Genomic DNA, 16,110 nt, shown 5'->3' on the forward strand with positions numbered 1-16,110 from the left:
GGGGAGGGCTGGCTCTGGCTCCCAGCCCCACGCAGCCTGCAGTGGGGTGAGGATCCGGGGTGCACATACCCCTCCCAGGGTTGAAGAAGGCAGGGACAAGGAGGAACCATTCACCCCTCCCAAGGCTGCCCTGAGAGGAGACGGCAACCAGCCCACAGCCGACTTGGGACCCGTCGGCCCGTCTGCTGCGAACATGGCCCAGGGAAGGGGGTGCATTGCAAATGAGTACACAGCAGGTTCACGGAACCCCTGTGGCCTGGCCTCAGGGTCAGGTGGTCTGAGGGGTGAGCCGGGCGGTAGGGACAGGCTAAGTTCCCTCCCAACCTCTGCCCCACCCAGGCCTCTCCCCTGCGGCTACCAGGAGACACCCAGGAGGAAGAGACAGCCCTGGGCAGTGAGAGTGAGAAGGCCCGACTCCAGCGTGCACGGGAAGGCCGGGGCCAGCTCTTGGTCTGGACACACTGCCTCACACACACACACACACCCCCCACCCCCACCCCACCCCCTATCCACAGGCACCAGGCATACTCTCACCCACACTCTCAGCTGCGGGCTACACACATGTGGGTGCACACAGGCACACACTCCGCACACTCAGACACTTTCGGCCGTCCATCCCCAGTGGGTGCACACACACACACTCCGCACACTCAGACACCTTCGGCCGTCCATCCCCAGTGGGTGCACACACGCACACACTCCCGACACTCACTCTCATCCATCCATCTCCCACCCACAGAGCACCAGGGGCCTGTGCCCAGGACTCAGTATTGGCTGCTGACGTGGAGGGTGTAGAAGGCCCAGGGCTCGGGGACATAGATGACGCCCGGGTACTTCTTCCTGAGGACGGGGTCATTCCACAGCCAGGCGACCCAGAGCGCCACGAGCAGGAGGGCGAGGGCGAAGGAGTAGAAGAGGAAGAGGCCGTTGCTGTCGAGGAAGAGGCGCTTCCGCTTCTGGTGCAGGACGAGGGCCAGCATGGCAAAGGAGGTGAAGATGAAGAGGATGAAGATCTGGCCCTCGGTGACCAGGTACCTGAGGAGGCAGGCGGGCAGTGAGGGGTGGGGGCCCTCCTGCCCAGCGTTCTGCCCTCTACCAAGCGCCAGGCTGCCCTCCCAGCCGGTCAGAAGAGCGCGTCAAGGGAGGGGCTCCGCTCCGAGCCAGGGCCAGTACACAGCATTCCGATCTGGCTTCTAGAATTACTGTTTTTCAAAAAGTCGAGTTTGTTGCCAATATTTAAATAACAGATTACCTGCCGACGTGGCGTTCTGATTTCCCTGCTAACGTTAGGTTTATATTCCCACATGACAATGACTGACGAGGAGAAAGCAGCTGCTCAGAGACAGCATGGCCCCGCAGCTTGCCACGGTCCCCACCACTCCCTCCTGCCTCACCTGATGCCTACTTGATGCATTTCTATCTCCTGTTTAGTTCCGAAAGGCATCTGAGTTTGGGACGCAGTTTCAGTGTATGGGGTTGTCCTGACTGTCTCCTTGAAGGCTGGGTCAGTCTCATTCCCCAGGGTTCCCTCCAGCTCTCAGGGCAGTAGCTGGCATATGGCCAGGAATGCAGTAACACTTGCTGGAGGGCTTCCCAGAGGTTATCTCATCCACTCCCCTGTCTCCATGCTGACCCATCCCACTCAAGCAACTGCATAGCTCTGCAACTGAGTGGCTGAGTCACCTTGGGAATTTACATGGCATCTTGGAGCCTTTGTTTTCTTACTTATAAAGGGGGCATAAATGGCCCCAGCTCTCGAGGTTACTGATGAGAACTCTATACTTGTAAAGGCACATTGTTCGGTGAATGGCCCCCTGTAGCTGTCACCGCATTGACACACCATGGGTAAGAATGGGCTAAGCTTCTTCTCACTTCTCACCTCTTTCCCTCCAGCTGTGGTCGTCACCCATTCCTTCTAATCCTGTCCTCAGTGGGCATGTGGATTCACCTTCATGAACCCTCACTGCTGGCCAGGGGCAGCCCCTGGCGGTGGGGGAGAAGGCCCCAGGAGAGGAGGCCTTTTTCATTAGGCTGGAGGCTTCCCCCCAGAGAAGGGCTAGGACACCCACCCTTTCTAAGACACCCACAATCCCTGGGGAGCCTGTCTCCAGAGCAGAAGTGACAGAGGAGAGGGAAAAGCCTGGCTGAGGCCTGGTCCTCTGGAATGGGAAGAGGAAACCAGGTGGGAAACCCTGAAGCCATGGAATTCCCCCGTAAGTATCCTTGTCGTCTCCATGAGGCTTCATGGTTTACGAGCCCCTCTCTCTCCCTCTGGGTTCTCACCATGTCCCAAAAGGGAGACAGCCTGCTATCATCCTCATTTCACAGAGGGGGACATTCAGCCCCCACCCCTCCCACCCTGCCAGGCTCTACAGACTTCTGCTCTACAGCCCTCCCCGGGCGTTCCCGATGGCTCAGTGGGTGAAGAATCTGCCTGCAACACAGAAGACACAAGAGACGCAGGTTCGATCCCCGGGTTGGGAAAATCCCCTGGAGAAGGAAATGGCAACCCACCCTAGTATTCCTGCCTGGGAGAATCCTATGGACAGGGGAGCCTGGTGGGCTGCAGTCCATGGGCGCACAAAGAGTTGGAACGACTCAGCAACTAAGCACACACAGAAATTATGCTTCGATGTGGATTCTATGGGCCCTGAGGTTACTCTCTGAGTGTAGAGAGGCCACACTCAGGCCCGCCTTCCTGGTCACTGAGTGGCGGCCAGGAGGCACTGTCCCAGTCCCCACTGAAGAGGAGGGAGCAGGGACCCCAACAGGGAGGCTCACAGGGCTCACACAGCAGCTCTGCGGTCGGAAGAATATTGTCACTGACTGGATCACTAGGGGGCCCCCTCCCTGCCACTCCAGGTCCGCCATCCACTCACCAGTAGTACAGGCCGCTGGGCACCACCAGGAGCAGGGCTGCCCCTGGCATTGAGCTCTCAGCTTTGGTGGGAGTAAAGCAGCCGCTGAAGTACATGAAGAGGATAAGGAAGAAGGGGATGTACCTGCAATAGGGAAGCCGGTGCTCAGCTGCTTGGCCGCCCGGCCGGCCAGCCCCCGTCCCCCCACCGTCCTAGGACTGTCTGCCTGTACCACCCTGTGCGGTCTCACTTTGTTTGGGTGAGGGCACTCCCAGCCTCTCCCGGGCGGGGGGTCTAGGAAGGAAGATGAGGCCTGCAGATCCGAGCCATGGGCAGGGGCGTGGGGCCAACCTCCTCCCACACTGTCCCAGCCACCTCACTCACTCCCCGTGTGTGCATGTCTCTCTCACTCTCTCTGCCCCACACACTCACCCCAAGACCAGCAGCCCCCAGCCCCTCACTGCCTTGGGAAAGGGTGCACCCTGCAGGGTTGAGGGGGGAGAGGCCCAAGGTCCCAGTCTGGGGGGAAAAAAGGGGTGAGGGGAGGAACAGCACCTGCTGGGGACCTCCCAGGAGCTCTGTGAAGCTCCTTCACTCACACTCAGTCCCCAGCCTCACCCCCTTCCATTCAAAGCTCACCCAAGTACCACCCTCTCTCCTCTCCACACACACACACACACACACACACACACACGCTGCTCCCCACACGCCTGTGCCAGCTCGCACAGCACCCTCTTTCTGTTCCCACCCCCACTCACCTCCTTCCCCACCTTCCCCTCAGTGGCCCCCACTCCCTCCGAGTCCGGCCCTTTCATTTCTCCAGGCCCCTGTTCATCTCTCCTCCTCCCTTCCCCAGCCTTCCATGGGAAGGGTCTCCTGGCACAGGCCAGGGAGAACTGGCAAGAGGCCTGTGTGTGCAAGGACACCCTGACTTTCTAGGCCCCAAAAGAGAACCCAGAAGGACAATGTAGGGCCCGCGTGACACGAGTGAGCCCACCTCACTCGGGAGTGGGGCCACCATGTCCAGGGGTGGCTCTGGCACTAGCTGTCAGCCCATGGGCAAAGCCCCTCCCATCGGCCCCAGCTCATCCTGGGATAAAGTGGGCTCTGGAACAGACGACTGCCTGCAGCTCGGCCCGCATCTCCTGTGGCTGAGCCCACATCTGTGAGGTTTCCTCCGCTGTGGGGTGAAGGGGTGGGAGGAAGGAGCTCCAAGGGGAGTTCGGAGGAGGAGGCGGCACTAAAAGCACCCCTACTCCCACCTCGCCCCCAGCCTGGTTCAGCCGGCCCTCCTCAGCTCCCTCCCTGCCTCCGGGTCCTCATCCTCATCCCCAGGGTGGGGGGAGTTGTTTACCAGCGCTGCAGCCCCGGCCCTGGGAGGACAGGCGCTCGCTGCCCTCTAGTGGCCGCCGCGGACACTGCGGGCCGGTGGGCACGGAAGGCGGCGAGGCGGGAGCCAGAGGAGCGACAGCGCCCCCTGCTGGGGAAGAGCACGCCATTCCAGCGTTTGGGCTGGACACTTGGAGACCCCAGGGCCCCTTGTTCAGCGTCACTATGGCCAGCGGCAGAGCTGGCCGGGGCCATGGGCCCCATCACTCACCACATGGAGTGGCCCAGGTACTCATCGTAGTAGTAGAGCAGCTCAAAGGAGTCGATCTGGGGGGCAGCAGACGCCAGGCGGGGGGCAGAGAGGGTGGGGCTTCAGGAAGGGTGTCGGGCCGCGCAGCCCCCGGCTACCCTCCCCCTGCCTGCCCATGCCTCCCTTAACTGCCCCCAGTCCCTCCCTATGGGGAGGAGGGGATCTGGGTGGGGGCATCCTGGCTGGGGGTTGAGGGTGGGTTGGGGGGGCGACCTGCTCTCTCTGGGGCACCTGTGATGGGTCGGCAATGTCTTTCGCCTCTAGGACAGACCGCACAGCGGAGGTGGGGGCTCACCAGCGTCTCTGGCTTGAGATTCTTGATGATGGGGTTCTCACGGACCGACAGATGGTTCTGGTAGCCACTGAAGATCAGGCGGTGGTTCACTGAGTCGCCCACCAGGTGGATGCTGGCCCCCATGATGAAGGTGATGATGCTAACGTAGATCAGGGAGCGTGGCAAGGTGCGGGGGCACCGCTCGATGAGCTGAGGTCAGAGGGAGGCCCCACAGCATGACCCCTGACACCATCACCACCGGAGACGCCCTCTGCTGGCCCCGCTCACACCTGGAGTGGGATGGATGCCACCAGCCGGAAAGCCTCTCTCACGCGGGTTCCCTCTAGGGGAGTCAGTCCAGCCTCCATCATCTTACACGATCCCTGTGAATCCAGCAGGTGCTGGGGAAGAGCACCCTCTTTGGCGCAAGAAGGAACACACTCCGCGGGGCCAGCTCATTGCTCAAGGTCAAACACACCCATATACTGTGCTGGAGATGACAGCTAGGCCTTCCATAGAGGCAAGCCAGGCCCTGACCTCCCACCACCCCTAATTCTACTTCTGGGTGACTGGGCTGGACTGTTGAGGCTGGGCTGCTCCCATTTCTGAGCAACTGAACCATGCAAACAAAAATGTGGGGCAGGTGTTTCTGAAACTAAGTTGTTTAACTAAAGACCCCTTCAAATTCAGAGACTGCACCTTCCTTACTTTGAAAGAAAGAAAATGAAGTCACTCAGCTGAGTCCGACTCTTTATGACCCCATGGACTGTAGCCTACCAGGCTCTTCCATCCATGGGATTTTCCAGGCAAGAATACTGGAGTGGGTTGCCATTTCCTTCTCCAGGAGATCTTCCTGACCCAGGGACTGAACCGGGTCTCCCGCATTATAGGCAGACGCTTTACCGTCTGAGCCACCAAGGAAGTTCGGAAATGTCTCTAAAAACACAAGGATGGGGATAGTAAATAGCAGTAGTTTTAAAAGCCTTTACTTGGCAAAATGCAAAGCCAGCAGAGCAGAGAGCCCTCTAGGAGACATCTCTCTGTTCCCAGTGGCGCCTCAAAGTCAGGGCTCTCGGTCCGAAGGAGAGAGTTCACCCTCCATTGATGCCCTTCCTTCCTCCGGCCCCCACCTGCCTGCCCAACTGGTCCCTGACCTCTTCCTGAGCAAGCCAGCCACTCCTTCCGCCTCAGCCTCCCCAAACACGGCTCCTCAAGCCCAGCCTTCTTTTCAGATACTCCCGCCTGAAGGTCTCTCCCAGTTCACCCCCAGGCACATCAGGTGGAGTCCCAAATCACATGCCCCTCCCTGGGGAAGTCTGCTCCATCCCTCCCAGGCAGAGGCAGCCCTGCCTCCCCTGGGGCCCTCAGGCCCTTGACACATCCCCTCTGTCATAGCCTTCGGCCCCCAGAGTCAGGCAAGGGGACGGCCTGATTCAGGGCACTCCCAGGGCTGAGCGGCAGAGCAGAGAAAGGAACGAGGGCAGGGAGGAAGAGGAGGGGCTTGGGGTAGTACCTTGAGCAGGAGGAAGGGCGTGATGATGTTGTAGGCCATGTGGAAGTAGTCCCCCACGCTGGGCTTGTTGAGCGGAAACCACTCGAGAGGGAACACCAGCTGGGGAGTAAGTGGAGAATGCAGTTTACAAGGCCTGACCCACGCAGCCCTCAGAACTGCCTCTGCACACACTGTGCTCTTTCTGTGATCTCCTGGAATCCTCCTGGCAGCACTGAGGTGAAGGTGTTTCCAGACAAACTGAGTCCCGGAGAAGGTAGACGTGTCCCCAGTCACACAGCAGGTACAAACCCAGAGTCTGATCCTGTGTCCCTCTTCCTGTGGATACTAAGTAAAGGTCCCTTGGTACCCACCAGCCTGGGAGTTGGAAGATCCTTTGGGACTCAAGCATGCCAAAAACCTTCTGGGTGACCCCAGGGCAAGTTCTTCCCTTCTTCCTGCCTCAGTTTCCCCATCTGTAACACGAAATGTGGCCCAGATGGTCTACATGGACCCTTAGTGGTCTGGCTCCTTAGAATGATGACAAGAAATGCTGACCACCCAGGTGTGAAAAACGCCCTGTCCACTGAGCAGATGGACCACTTCCCAATCAGGTCAGAACTATACCTTCTGCAACAAAGGAGAAAATAAGTGAGTTCTAAACGCAGTTTCAGTGCTTCCTTTCCTACCTTCCCTGAGACAGGCCAGGGCCATTCCTCTGTCTGGACTTCCCATGTTCTTCCTACTGGTCTACCCCAGTGAGTCCAGCCTTGTCGGGGTTAGTGTGATAACACCTATACAAGATCACAACACTTCCAATCCCTGCTCTGCCAAACTGTACCTCTAGAATCTCCTGATGGAGAACACCTGTAACGATCATAAATTTCAATCAAAACTTTAAATGTTTATTTCTTTTAATTACAAAATGTTGTGCTGGATAAAACCAACCTGCAGAAATAAATCTCCCAGGAGACAGGAGTCTCAATCTCTTTCTTACTTGCTGTGTGGGCATCTCTATAGCTTTATCTACAGCAAGATATACAGCTGGCCGAAACACCCGGTGATAGCAAAGAATCAGAAATAGGCCAACTCTTCAACCAAACAGGACTACTTGAATACACTACAGCACCTCTTTATTACAGAAGGTTAAGCAACCATGAACAGAGATGACACCTCGTATGTGCTGACATGGAGAGCTATCCATGAAACAGTCTAAAGTAAAACAAGTAAGCTATAGACTAAGGTATAAAGTAAAATCTTATTTTGGTTAGAGGGGAAAAAAGAGATGTACACATGTGTTGCATGAGCAGAGAAAGGAGTGGAAGGATGCGCCCCAAACAGTCAGAAGTGGGACTGCAAAGGGAGTCTCACACTTCTTTATATTACTGGGGATGAACTTACTTGTTATAGAACCATGACATACTACTTTTATAACTTGTAAAAGGTTTTATTTTGCAGTTATTAAAAATTTGAGACTATCATGTATACATCTGAAAAGCTCATGTATACACTAGACCTTTTCAGATGTATGCTCCTCCTGAGCCCACTTAGGCTTACAGCGGCCACAGCGACTCTAAGCAGGATGGCGGGAGGTGATCTGCCCTACCGGGGAGCCCTATTAGGCCAGATGAGGCTGAGTCTTAGTGAGTGAGGAGAGCCACGAGCCACCCTGGCCTCATCTCCCCTCTCCCTGGAACACCCGTTTGATGGGCAGCTCCTTTGTCCCCTGGAACCTTTGTGCTGCAAGGGGGCTCAGGTCAGCTGGTCCAACCAGTCTTCTTACAGATGAGAGAACCAAAGCCCAGATGATACTGCTGCTGCTGCTGCTGCTAAGTCGCTTCAGTCGTGTCTGACTCTGTGCGACCCCATAGACGGCAGCCCACCAGGCTTCCCCGTCCCTGAGATTCTCCAGGGAAGAACACTGGAGTGGGTTGCCATTTCCTTCTCCAATGCAGGAAAGTGCAAAGTGAAAGTGAAGTCGCTCAGTTGTGTCCAACTCTTAGCGATCCCATGGACTGCAGCCTACCAGGCTCCTCTGCCCGTGGGATTTTCCAGGCAAGAGTATTGGAGTGGGTTGCCATTGCCTTCTCCGCAGATGACACAGACTTGCCCCAAATCACCTACAAACCTGACTGGGTGCCCTGACTCCTGGGTCAGTCCCTTTTCTTCACTTACATTTAAAATACAGCTTGTAAACCTTACCAAAAGCCTACAGAAAGGAGACTCAGCATCCACCATACCTCCTCCCCAAAACCACTGCCAGCAGCTTTTCTTCATCCCCGTGAAGTCTTGGATCCTACGTACGTAAGATCGTTTGGGCCGTTACTGACTGGCAGGCAGCTCATGTGCATGCCACCCAGGCATCTGTTTTCTCCTTAAACCTTCCAGAATGCTCTATAGTACCCACAATTCCTGTTTACTGCCCAGACAGCATCCTCCATCCTGCATAGAGCAAAGCTGACTTACCCAGTCCCTACTGCTGGACACTCAAGTCCCTTCCAGGTTTTGGCTATTGTGAGCAACACTGCAGTGAACACCTTTGGCACAGGCTCTCGCCTGTGATTACATCTTCAGGGCAGATTCTAGGAAAGGGTCGTACTGAGCCAGGCGGGATGAACATATTAGGGTTCTGAATACAATCATGATGGAAATGGGGGGTGGGCTCTGGGGCCAGAGTGCCTGAGTGGGGGTGGCAGATGCTGGCTCCTCCACTTGCGGACTGGGTGACCCCGAGCCAGCTACTTACCCTCTCTGTCCAAAGTCTTCTCATCTACAAAACTGAGATTAACAATAGCACTGATGGGAGAATTAAGAAGTTTAAACACATAAAGATCTTAACTGCTACTTCTAGCTTACTGTAATTATTGTTATTCCTTTAGGACAGGAATATATCTTGCTAGGCACTATCTAAGTACCAGTTATCACCTTGACCATCTGCTTTCCCAAAGGACTTTGCTACTTTGCAATATCAATCGCATGTACAAGGTGTCAGCTTCAGAGCTGGATATTGTTGTTTTTACCACCCATATGCAAAAATTAACACCTCAGTACATGGTGATACCTCACCTTCTGTTACCTATCTGTCTATCCATCTAGCTGTCTAGCTGCTCATCAAGTGAGGGGCTTTGGTGCTCTTCCAGTGTTAATCTCCATAGAGGCCACCACTGTACGCTGAGGCATGGGGTGGCCTTGGAGAGAAGGGGACGGTTTCACGAGACGACACTAAAAATTACCCAAGGCTCAAGGCACATATCACACGCACACTCGGCCCATACTCTTCACCTCCAGAAAACACAATTCTATCCAAGGCTGTGGGCAAGACTGGTAGGATCCTTTTCCATACTCCACTGTCTGAATTGGTGCTTTGGTTCAACCTGAATGCGAGATACTGGGGCAGGTGGTGGGGTCACAGTACGACTGTTCGGATCCCCCACTCTCTGGCAGCTGCCACACTGGGTACAGCCGCAGCACTAAGGGACCGCATTCTCACAGTGTACCAGTAGGGGCAAGGGCTTGTCTGAGGTCACTCTGATCATTCAGACCACACTGTCTCCACACTGCCAGTTGGGGGGTTCCATCCACAGCTTCATGCTCACCATGGCTATGGGGCGGCCAAAGTCCAGAACCCAGTTCTGCAGAGTGAAGTAGAACCAGAGGTCAAGGTGGAAGGGAGCCGTGCCAGCAGCCTCGTCAGCCTTGACGGAGCTGTGCCTGGGAAAGAAGTAAACGAAAGCAGTCAGCCCTCCTCTCCTCCATGGGAAGATTCCCCACCAGGACAAGCCACAGGAATTTGTGGGCAGGAGGAAACACACATGGTTAAGTTCTAGGAAAAGGTTTGGCTCGAAGTACTGGGGCCTGGGGGAAGGGATCGGAGATGGACTCCGTCTGCCCTGACAGTTGCTTCTCTAGGATTCAAGAAGGAAAATACTCAACAGATACAATCACACTGGGCTCTCACCTATAAGTCTATAGGTGACGGGGAGATCGGATGGAGCAGAGGATGCAAACGTGGCTGAAAGGCATGAAACATGGCGATGGATGATGCTAGCTAGGCTTTACTGAACACTTTCTACATTCCAGGCACTCCTCCAGCTGTTTACATGTACCATCTCATTTAAGTCTCTTAATCCTCACAGAAACCCTCTGAGGTCACACTATTACCCTCATTTTACAAGTGAAACAACTGAGCCCAAGACGTTAAGTGCTGTTGTGCTGTGCGTAAGCAGTTGTGTCTGACTCTGTGCGACCCCGTGGACTGCAGCCCACCAGGCTCCTCTGTCCATGGGGATTCTCCAGGCAAGAATACGGGAGCGGGTTGCCTCAAATGATTACGTTTCAGAGCTTCTGCTGTTAACCTCTAGTCTTAAAGTCATAGGTTTCCCTGGTGGCTCAGTGGTAAAGAATCTGCCTGCCAAGACGAGATGTGAGTTTGATCCCTGGGTGAGGAAGATCCCCTGCAGAAGGAAACGGTAACCCACTCCAGTATTCTGGAGAATCCCATGGACAGAGGAGCCTGGTGGATTATACAGTCCATGAGGTGGCAAAGAGTCAGACATGACTGAAGTGACTTAGCAGGCACCTACCTGTTCATTTCAGCGGCTAATCAAACATTAGCTTAGAGGTGCCATGAAGGTTTCCCTCTGTCAGCACTGCTATTGCTTCGGTAATTTTCTGGGATCCTTTTCAGCCAATTCCAAGAATGGTCCGCACTGGGTTGCTAGAGCAACTCAGACTCAGGAAGGCAAGCTGTTGGGGATCTCATTATCCTCTGGTGGCAGAATGGATGGGTGGAGTGGGTTTGTCCAGGTCAGCTAAGCCTTCCTATCCACCCCCTCTGCTCAGTGCCCACTTACTGTGTGCCATGCTAGAAGCGTCACCAGCACCATCTCAATGAAGCCCCACAGCAATACCAGGAGACTCTTACCCTCCCATTTTACAAACAAGGAAACTGAGGCTTAGCCAAGGTTGCCTGCCCTAATAAGAAGCTGCATCAACTATTCCTCTGTCAGACTATTTCCCATTCCCTCCTCCTACTGGTGAAAGATGATGTTCCCTGAGATAGAGGGAAGGCCAAAAACCCAGGATGGCCCAGTGGGACTTTTCTAACTACAGTTGAAAAGAGCACCCTCCGGAGAGCCCGAGAGCCCAGGGCTGCCTGAGGCCAAAGTACCAGCCTCAAGGGACAGTCAGATGAGAATGAAGCGGCCCTGCAGAGAAGAGCAGGGAAAAAGAGGAGAAAAAGGCCCGAGAGGGTTCACATCCCCAGTTCCAGGCATCCCCAAGGCAACAGTTTGGCCACAAGAGCCCAGACATTCTCTTTTGCTAAGGGGGCTGCAGTTCACACTGGCTTTCTGTCACTCTGCAACCCAGGAGTCCTGAAGTACACAGAATTCAAACCGGGGTCTATATGGATTCAAGACGTATACTCTAAGTTGTTTGCTACTCTGCTGCTGATTACTATCAGCTATAGAATATATCAGGAGATCAAGATACAGAAGGACTAGTGTGGCCTGGAGCAGCATGCAAAGCCTGCAGGAAGGAATGCAGCCTGGAAACATGGATGGGTGGATTCCTGTTGGCAGAAAAGCGGCGAGAGTGCAGCATCAAAGGCCTGGAGGTGGGAGTGAGAAAGGCGCTGCAGGGAGCTGGGATGCCTGGCTTACTAGTGGAAGGAAGAGAAGGAGGGGCTGCCGGGCCTTCAGACTGGGCAGATACTCAGAGACAACTAACCGTGAGGACAGTCTAGATAGAGTACGACATGAGTGACTGGTGCACAAGTCCCCCTGTGCCCTTCCGCTTCATGACCATCAAGGCAAGGCCTCCAAAAGCAGGCAGGGACAACCTCCAGGCCTGAAGAGCTTAGATGAGGAAGAAGGAAATAGTCTTCACTGTTGGGACTTCCCTGGTGGTCCACTGGCTAAGACTCTGAGCTCCCAATGCAAGGGGCCCAGGTTCAATCCCTGGTCAGAGAACGAGATCCCATATGCCACAACTAAAGAGCCCACATGCCGTGATGAAGATCCAGTGTGCCTCGATGAAGACCTGGTGCAACCAAATAAATAAATAGATAAACATTTAAAACAAAAAAAAAAGGTCCTCAGTGTTCTGTTCTGGAAACCTTCAGAGCACGATGTTTGGCAGAGAAAATAAAAGGCGTTTTGCAAGTCCGGGAAGCACTTAGTGTGAGTCTCTGGAAGCTGTGGATACCAAGCATGTAGTCAGGGCTCGATGACTGTTTCCTCCTCCACCTCAGGAGGCACCTCAGTCAACAGGGATCCCTGCCATGAGTCCAGCCTGGCTGAGAAGAGCAGAAAGAAAAAGGGCAGGTGCAAGGCTGACACCCAACTTGGGAATCAAGACTGGTGAGCGTCTGTCTTCTTTGCTGGGACTCTGAGCACACGAGGCAGATCACGGACAGGGAAGGCATCCTCTCCCCCAGCCCTGTCCTGGGGATGAGCATCCTCATGCTAACCCAAGTACCTGACTCCTCAGACACAGAGCCCCCAGACTGCCAGCTCTAGGCCCCAATCATCAGAAACTCCTGCTGAGAACGATGGAAGCACAAGGGCAGGTAACCCAAGACACGGAGGGCCTTTTCTCTCCTCCACAGCTTTACAAGCCTACCATCTGGGAAAACAGACACCACGACGGTTGGAGGGTACATACCATACAGCGCAAAACATGCAAATGAAACATTCCAAGCAGTCAGCAGAACCTGCAGGACTGCCTGGCAGAAAAGGAAGGTGTCTCAGCCACCGTGCAGTCAAGCAGGGACCTATGAATGGGGACTATAGAGGGACTGATTTTGGTTCTATAGGCACAATGGTGAAATAACCTGACATGATGAGAATTTTAAACAGAAAATGAGAAAACAAAAGCAAAAAAAAAAAAGAGGAAAAAAGGAAAGGCAATTTGAAACTCCAGGAAAAACAAAAGCAGTATAAGAAAGTAAATGTAACTTTTAAACTTACTGGACTCTGTAGGGAACAATATTTACATGGCTTAACGAATAAAAACATTGTATATTGATTTTCAAAGTTTAGAGTCAATTCACAAACAAAACATGGAAGAAAATTATGGTTAAGAAACAGCAGGTAAATACTGTCAACCTTGACAACTTGAAAGTAAAACTATAGATGACAGGAGCTAGGGAAAGAGCAAAGAAAGCTAAAACTAAGGGTAGGAGTCTAACAGTATCCTTTTGAAAAGGAATCAAGAGATACTGCCCTTATTTTAAATTAACTATACTTCAATAAATAAATAAACTTTATTTAAAAAGATACTGCTTTATAGTTGACCAAAACAGAAATAATGGTATCACGTATTTCCTAAGGCTACAGAGGTAACAAAGAGCAAAACTAAAAATGGTCATAAAAAGAACTATCTTGTGAAGATGGAAGAGGTATGAGTAAACCAAATCATAACAGGATAATTAGTAGGTCAACATTAGCTTCAGAGGCTAAAAATCGATAAACCAAGAAATAGCAGTTGAGTGTAGCTCTTGTGTGTGGACTCTGGAGCCTGCCTGGGTTCATATCCCAGCTCTATCACTAACCAAATCATGAGCAAGTTACCTCCTGGGCCTCGACGTTCTCATCTGTAAAATGGGGGATAATAGTATATCCTACTTCAAGAATTGTGGTCGGGAAAAAAAAAGTTGTGGTCGAATTAAATTATGCAAAAACATTTTTCAATGCAAAAACTTAAGAGTAGGGCCTAGTCCACAGAAAGTGGTATGTATGTAGTGTTTGTTACTATTATTTAGAGATATGAATTTAATTCTGATAGAAACAGCTAAAAGAAGCTAACATGGTTGTCTCTGGTACTAGGGAGAGGTGAAAAAGAACCACTGCTTTTTACTCTAAGCCTGTCTGTGCAATTTTATTTAATCATGGGCATGTACTACTTTGATTATAATACAAGAAACTGTTAACAGAACACATGAAAACTGGAAAAGAGAGTGAGCACTTTGTCACTAGAGGTGTGTAAGCAAAGCATGGATGGAGCAGAGGAAATCCAAACATCCTAGGAGGTGGACAGGGTGATTCTGCCTACTGTCTTGTGCAGCAATGAGACTGAGAACAGGGGGGCAATAAGGCAGGGAGGTGGGCAGAGACATCCTGGAAGAGAGCCAGCCCCTTATGCAATCCCCAGGAGCATCCTGGTTGGTGGGGAGCTCATGCAGGAGTAGAGAGGGACATCACACCTGAGCTGCCAGAGTGGAGCAATAAGAACAGAAACCACAAGCCCTAGGTTTAAGCCCTGGTTCTTGCCAGCAAATGATGTAACCTCTCCATGACTCGGTTTGCACATAACAAAATATGAAAAGCCTGAGTAAGACACTGTGCAAGTAAAGTGGTGACCACATCGGATGCTCACAGACGGCTCTAACTGGACTGCCACGGTTCAAGGCAAGGACTCCCACCTTGTAGGGGATCCAGAACCCAGATGTGCTTTAGCAGCAGGAAGAGCTACTCTCAGCCAAGTCTCTCAGATTTCCTCCCTTATCCCAAATCATACCACAAACTTCCTAAAACTGACTCCGAGCTCACTAGTGCTGGAAAACCTTCCACAGCTCCCCTGTGCCCTACAGAACAAAAGCTGCACCCTTAACCGGCCATTTAGGACAGGAACTAGGGTGAGGCAAGTGAGACGCGTACGACCCAACATTTAAGGAGGCACAGGTGGGCCATAGAGGACTTCTGAGCACTACTGTCCCAAGAGTGAGCTTCCCCTTAAATTTTTTTTGCACTCTACGCTCTCACTCTGGTCCCAGTTCTGCTGCCATTAAAGGCCCTTCACAGTCTTGCCACTGTACACACAGAAAGTGCCAGCAAAACTGCACTGCTTGCCTTTCCCAAGCTTTCCAGGAGCTGAAATCGCCTTTATTCCTCTGTCACCTACTGAGTATTCTGACATGCAGCTTAAGCGCCACTTCCTCCAGGAAGCCCTCCAAGTCGAACTCTCAACTCCTGGCCTCTGTTCCTCCCCGGTCCTACTGGACTGTGGGGCCCTCAGGGCTTCACTTTACCCACCCCTGGTACAGCGCTGGGGCACACAGAGATGCTTAATGAATGCCTGCTCTATGCAATGAATGTCTGTGACCTGTAAAACGGAATGAAGACAGAGTGAAGTGGAAGATTAAAAGGCGGCTTCTGTACCTTTTCCTCCGCCCCAAGTGCCTGGCCTCAACTATCAATACATAAATCAGTAACTTTCCCTTGCTGAGAGAAGGGAACAGCAACAGTGTCGGTAAAGCCCTTCCTCGTTCTTTCTCTGGAGGGGTTTCCACACTTCGCTGTCTCTTCTATTAGCATTCCCAACATTCTGGGTTCCTCGGAGCAAGGAGTGAGCCTCCCGTTAACACCAGAATCCAAATTCTAGTCATGGTTAGAAGGACTCCGAGAACTTGGGTTGGTGCCCGGGACTTGCAGGCGCTTTGGGGGCCCTATTTGAGCGGCAGTGTCCTCTGGGCTTGCCGCCACCGCCCCCATTCCGAGTTTCTTGGATCCCAGATGAGCGATCGTCCCGGAGCCAGCCGGGCCATGAGGGCCGCTGATCGCCGTGGCTGAGACTCCCGGGTCCCGGGGCTCTCCCAGGAAGCCGCGGAGGCGTGGCTCAAGCGAGTGGGCGAGGAAACAGCTGCAGGCGTAGCGCTGGGAAGACCCACCCGGGGTCCGGGGTCCACGGCCCGCGGCCCGGACCCCCCGCCCGCCCGATCACGTGGCGGGGCCGCGGTTCCGCTCCGCCCGCCGGCGCGCGCCCACCTGGCCTGCAGGAAGGAGGCGCCCGGCTGCGCGCCGGAGCCGCCCGCCGCTCCCGGGTGCCGCCTCCGCGCCGCAGCCTCCAT

At 53.6% G+C, this 16,110-nt stretch overlaps 1 protein-coding gene across 1 annotated transcript; it reads right to left on the bottom strand.

The window, feature by feature from the left end:
- Positions 1-768: 768 nt before the first annotated feature.
- On the bottom strand, positions 769-16,110 carry CLN6 (CLN6 transmembrane ER protein; the record flags this gene model as incomplete). The annotated part of the gene is given in 7 exon segments (NM_001040289.1): positions 769-1,035; positions 2,880-3,002; positions 4,459-4,514; positions 4,793-4,981; positions 6,285-6,383; positions 9,857-9,971; positions 16,028-16,110. Coding segments are annotated over 7 exon segments (932 nt in total), but the record flags the coding sequence as incomplete, so codon positions are not given.

This window comes from Ovis aries, chromosome 7 (assembly GCF_016772045.2).
Source record: "Ovis aries strain OAR_USU_Benz2616 breed Rambouillet chromosome 7, ARS-UI_Ramb_v3.0, whole genome shotgun sequence".
Lineage (NCBI taxonomy): Eukaryota > Metazoa > Chordata > Mammalia > Artiodactyla > Bovidae > Ovis > Ovis aries.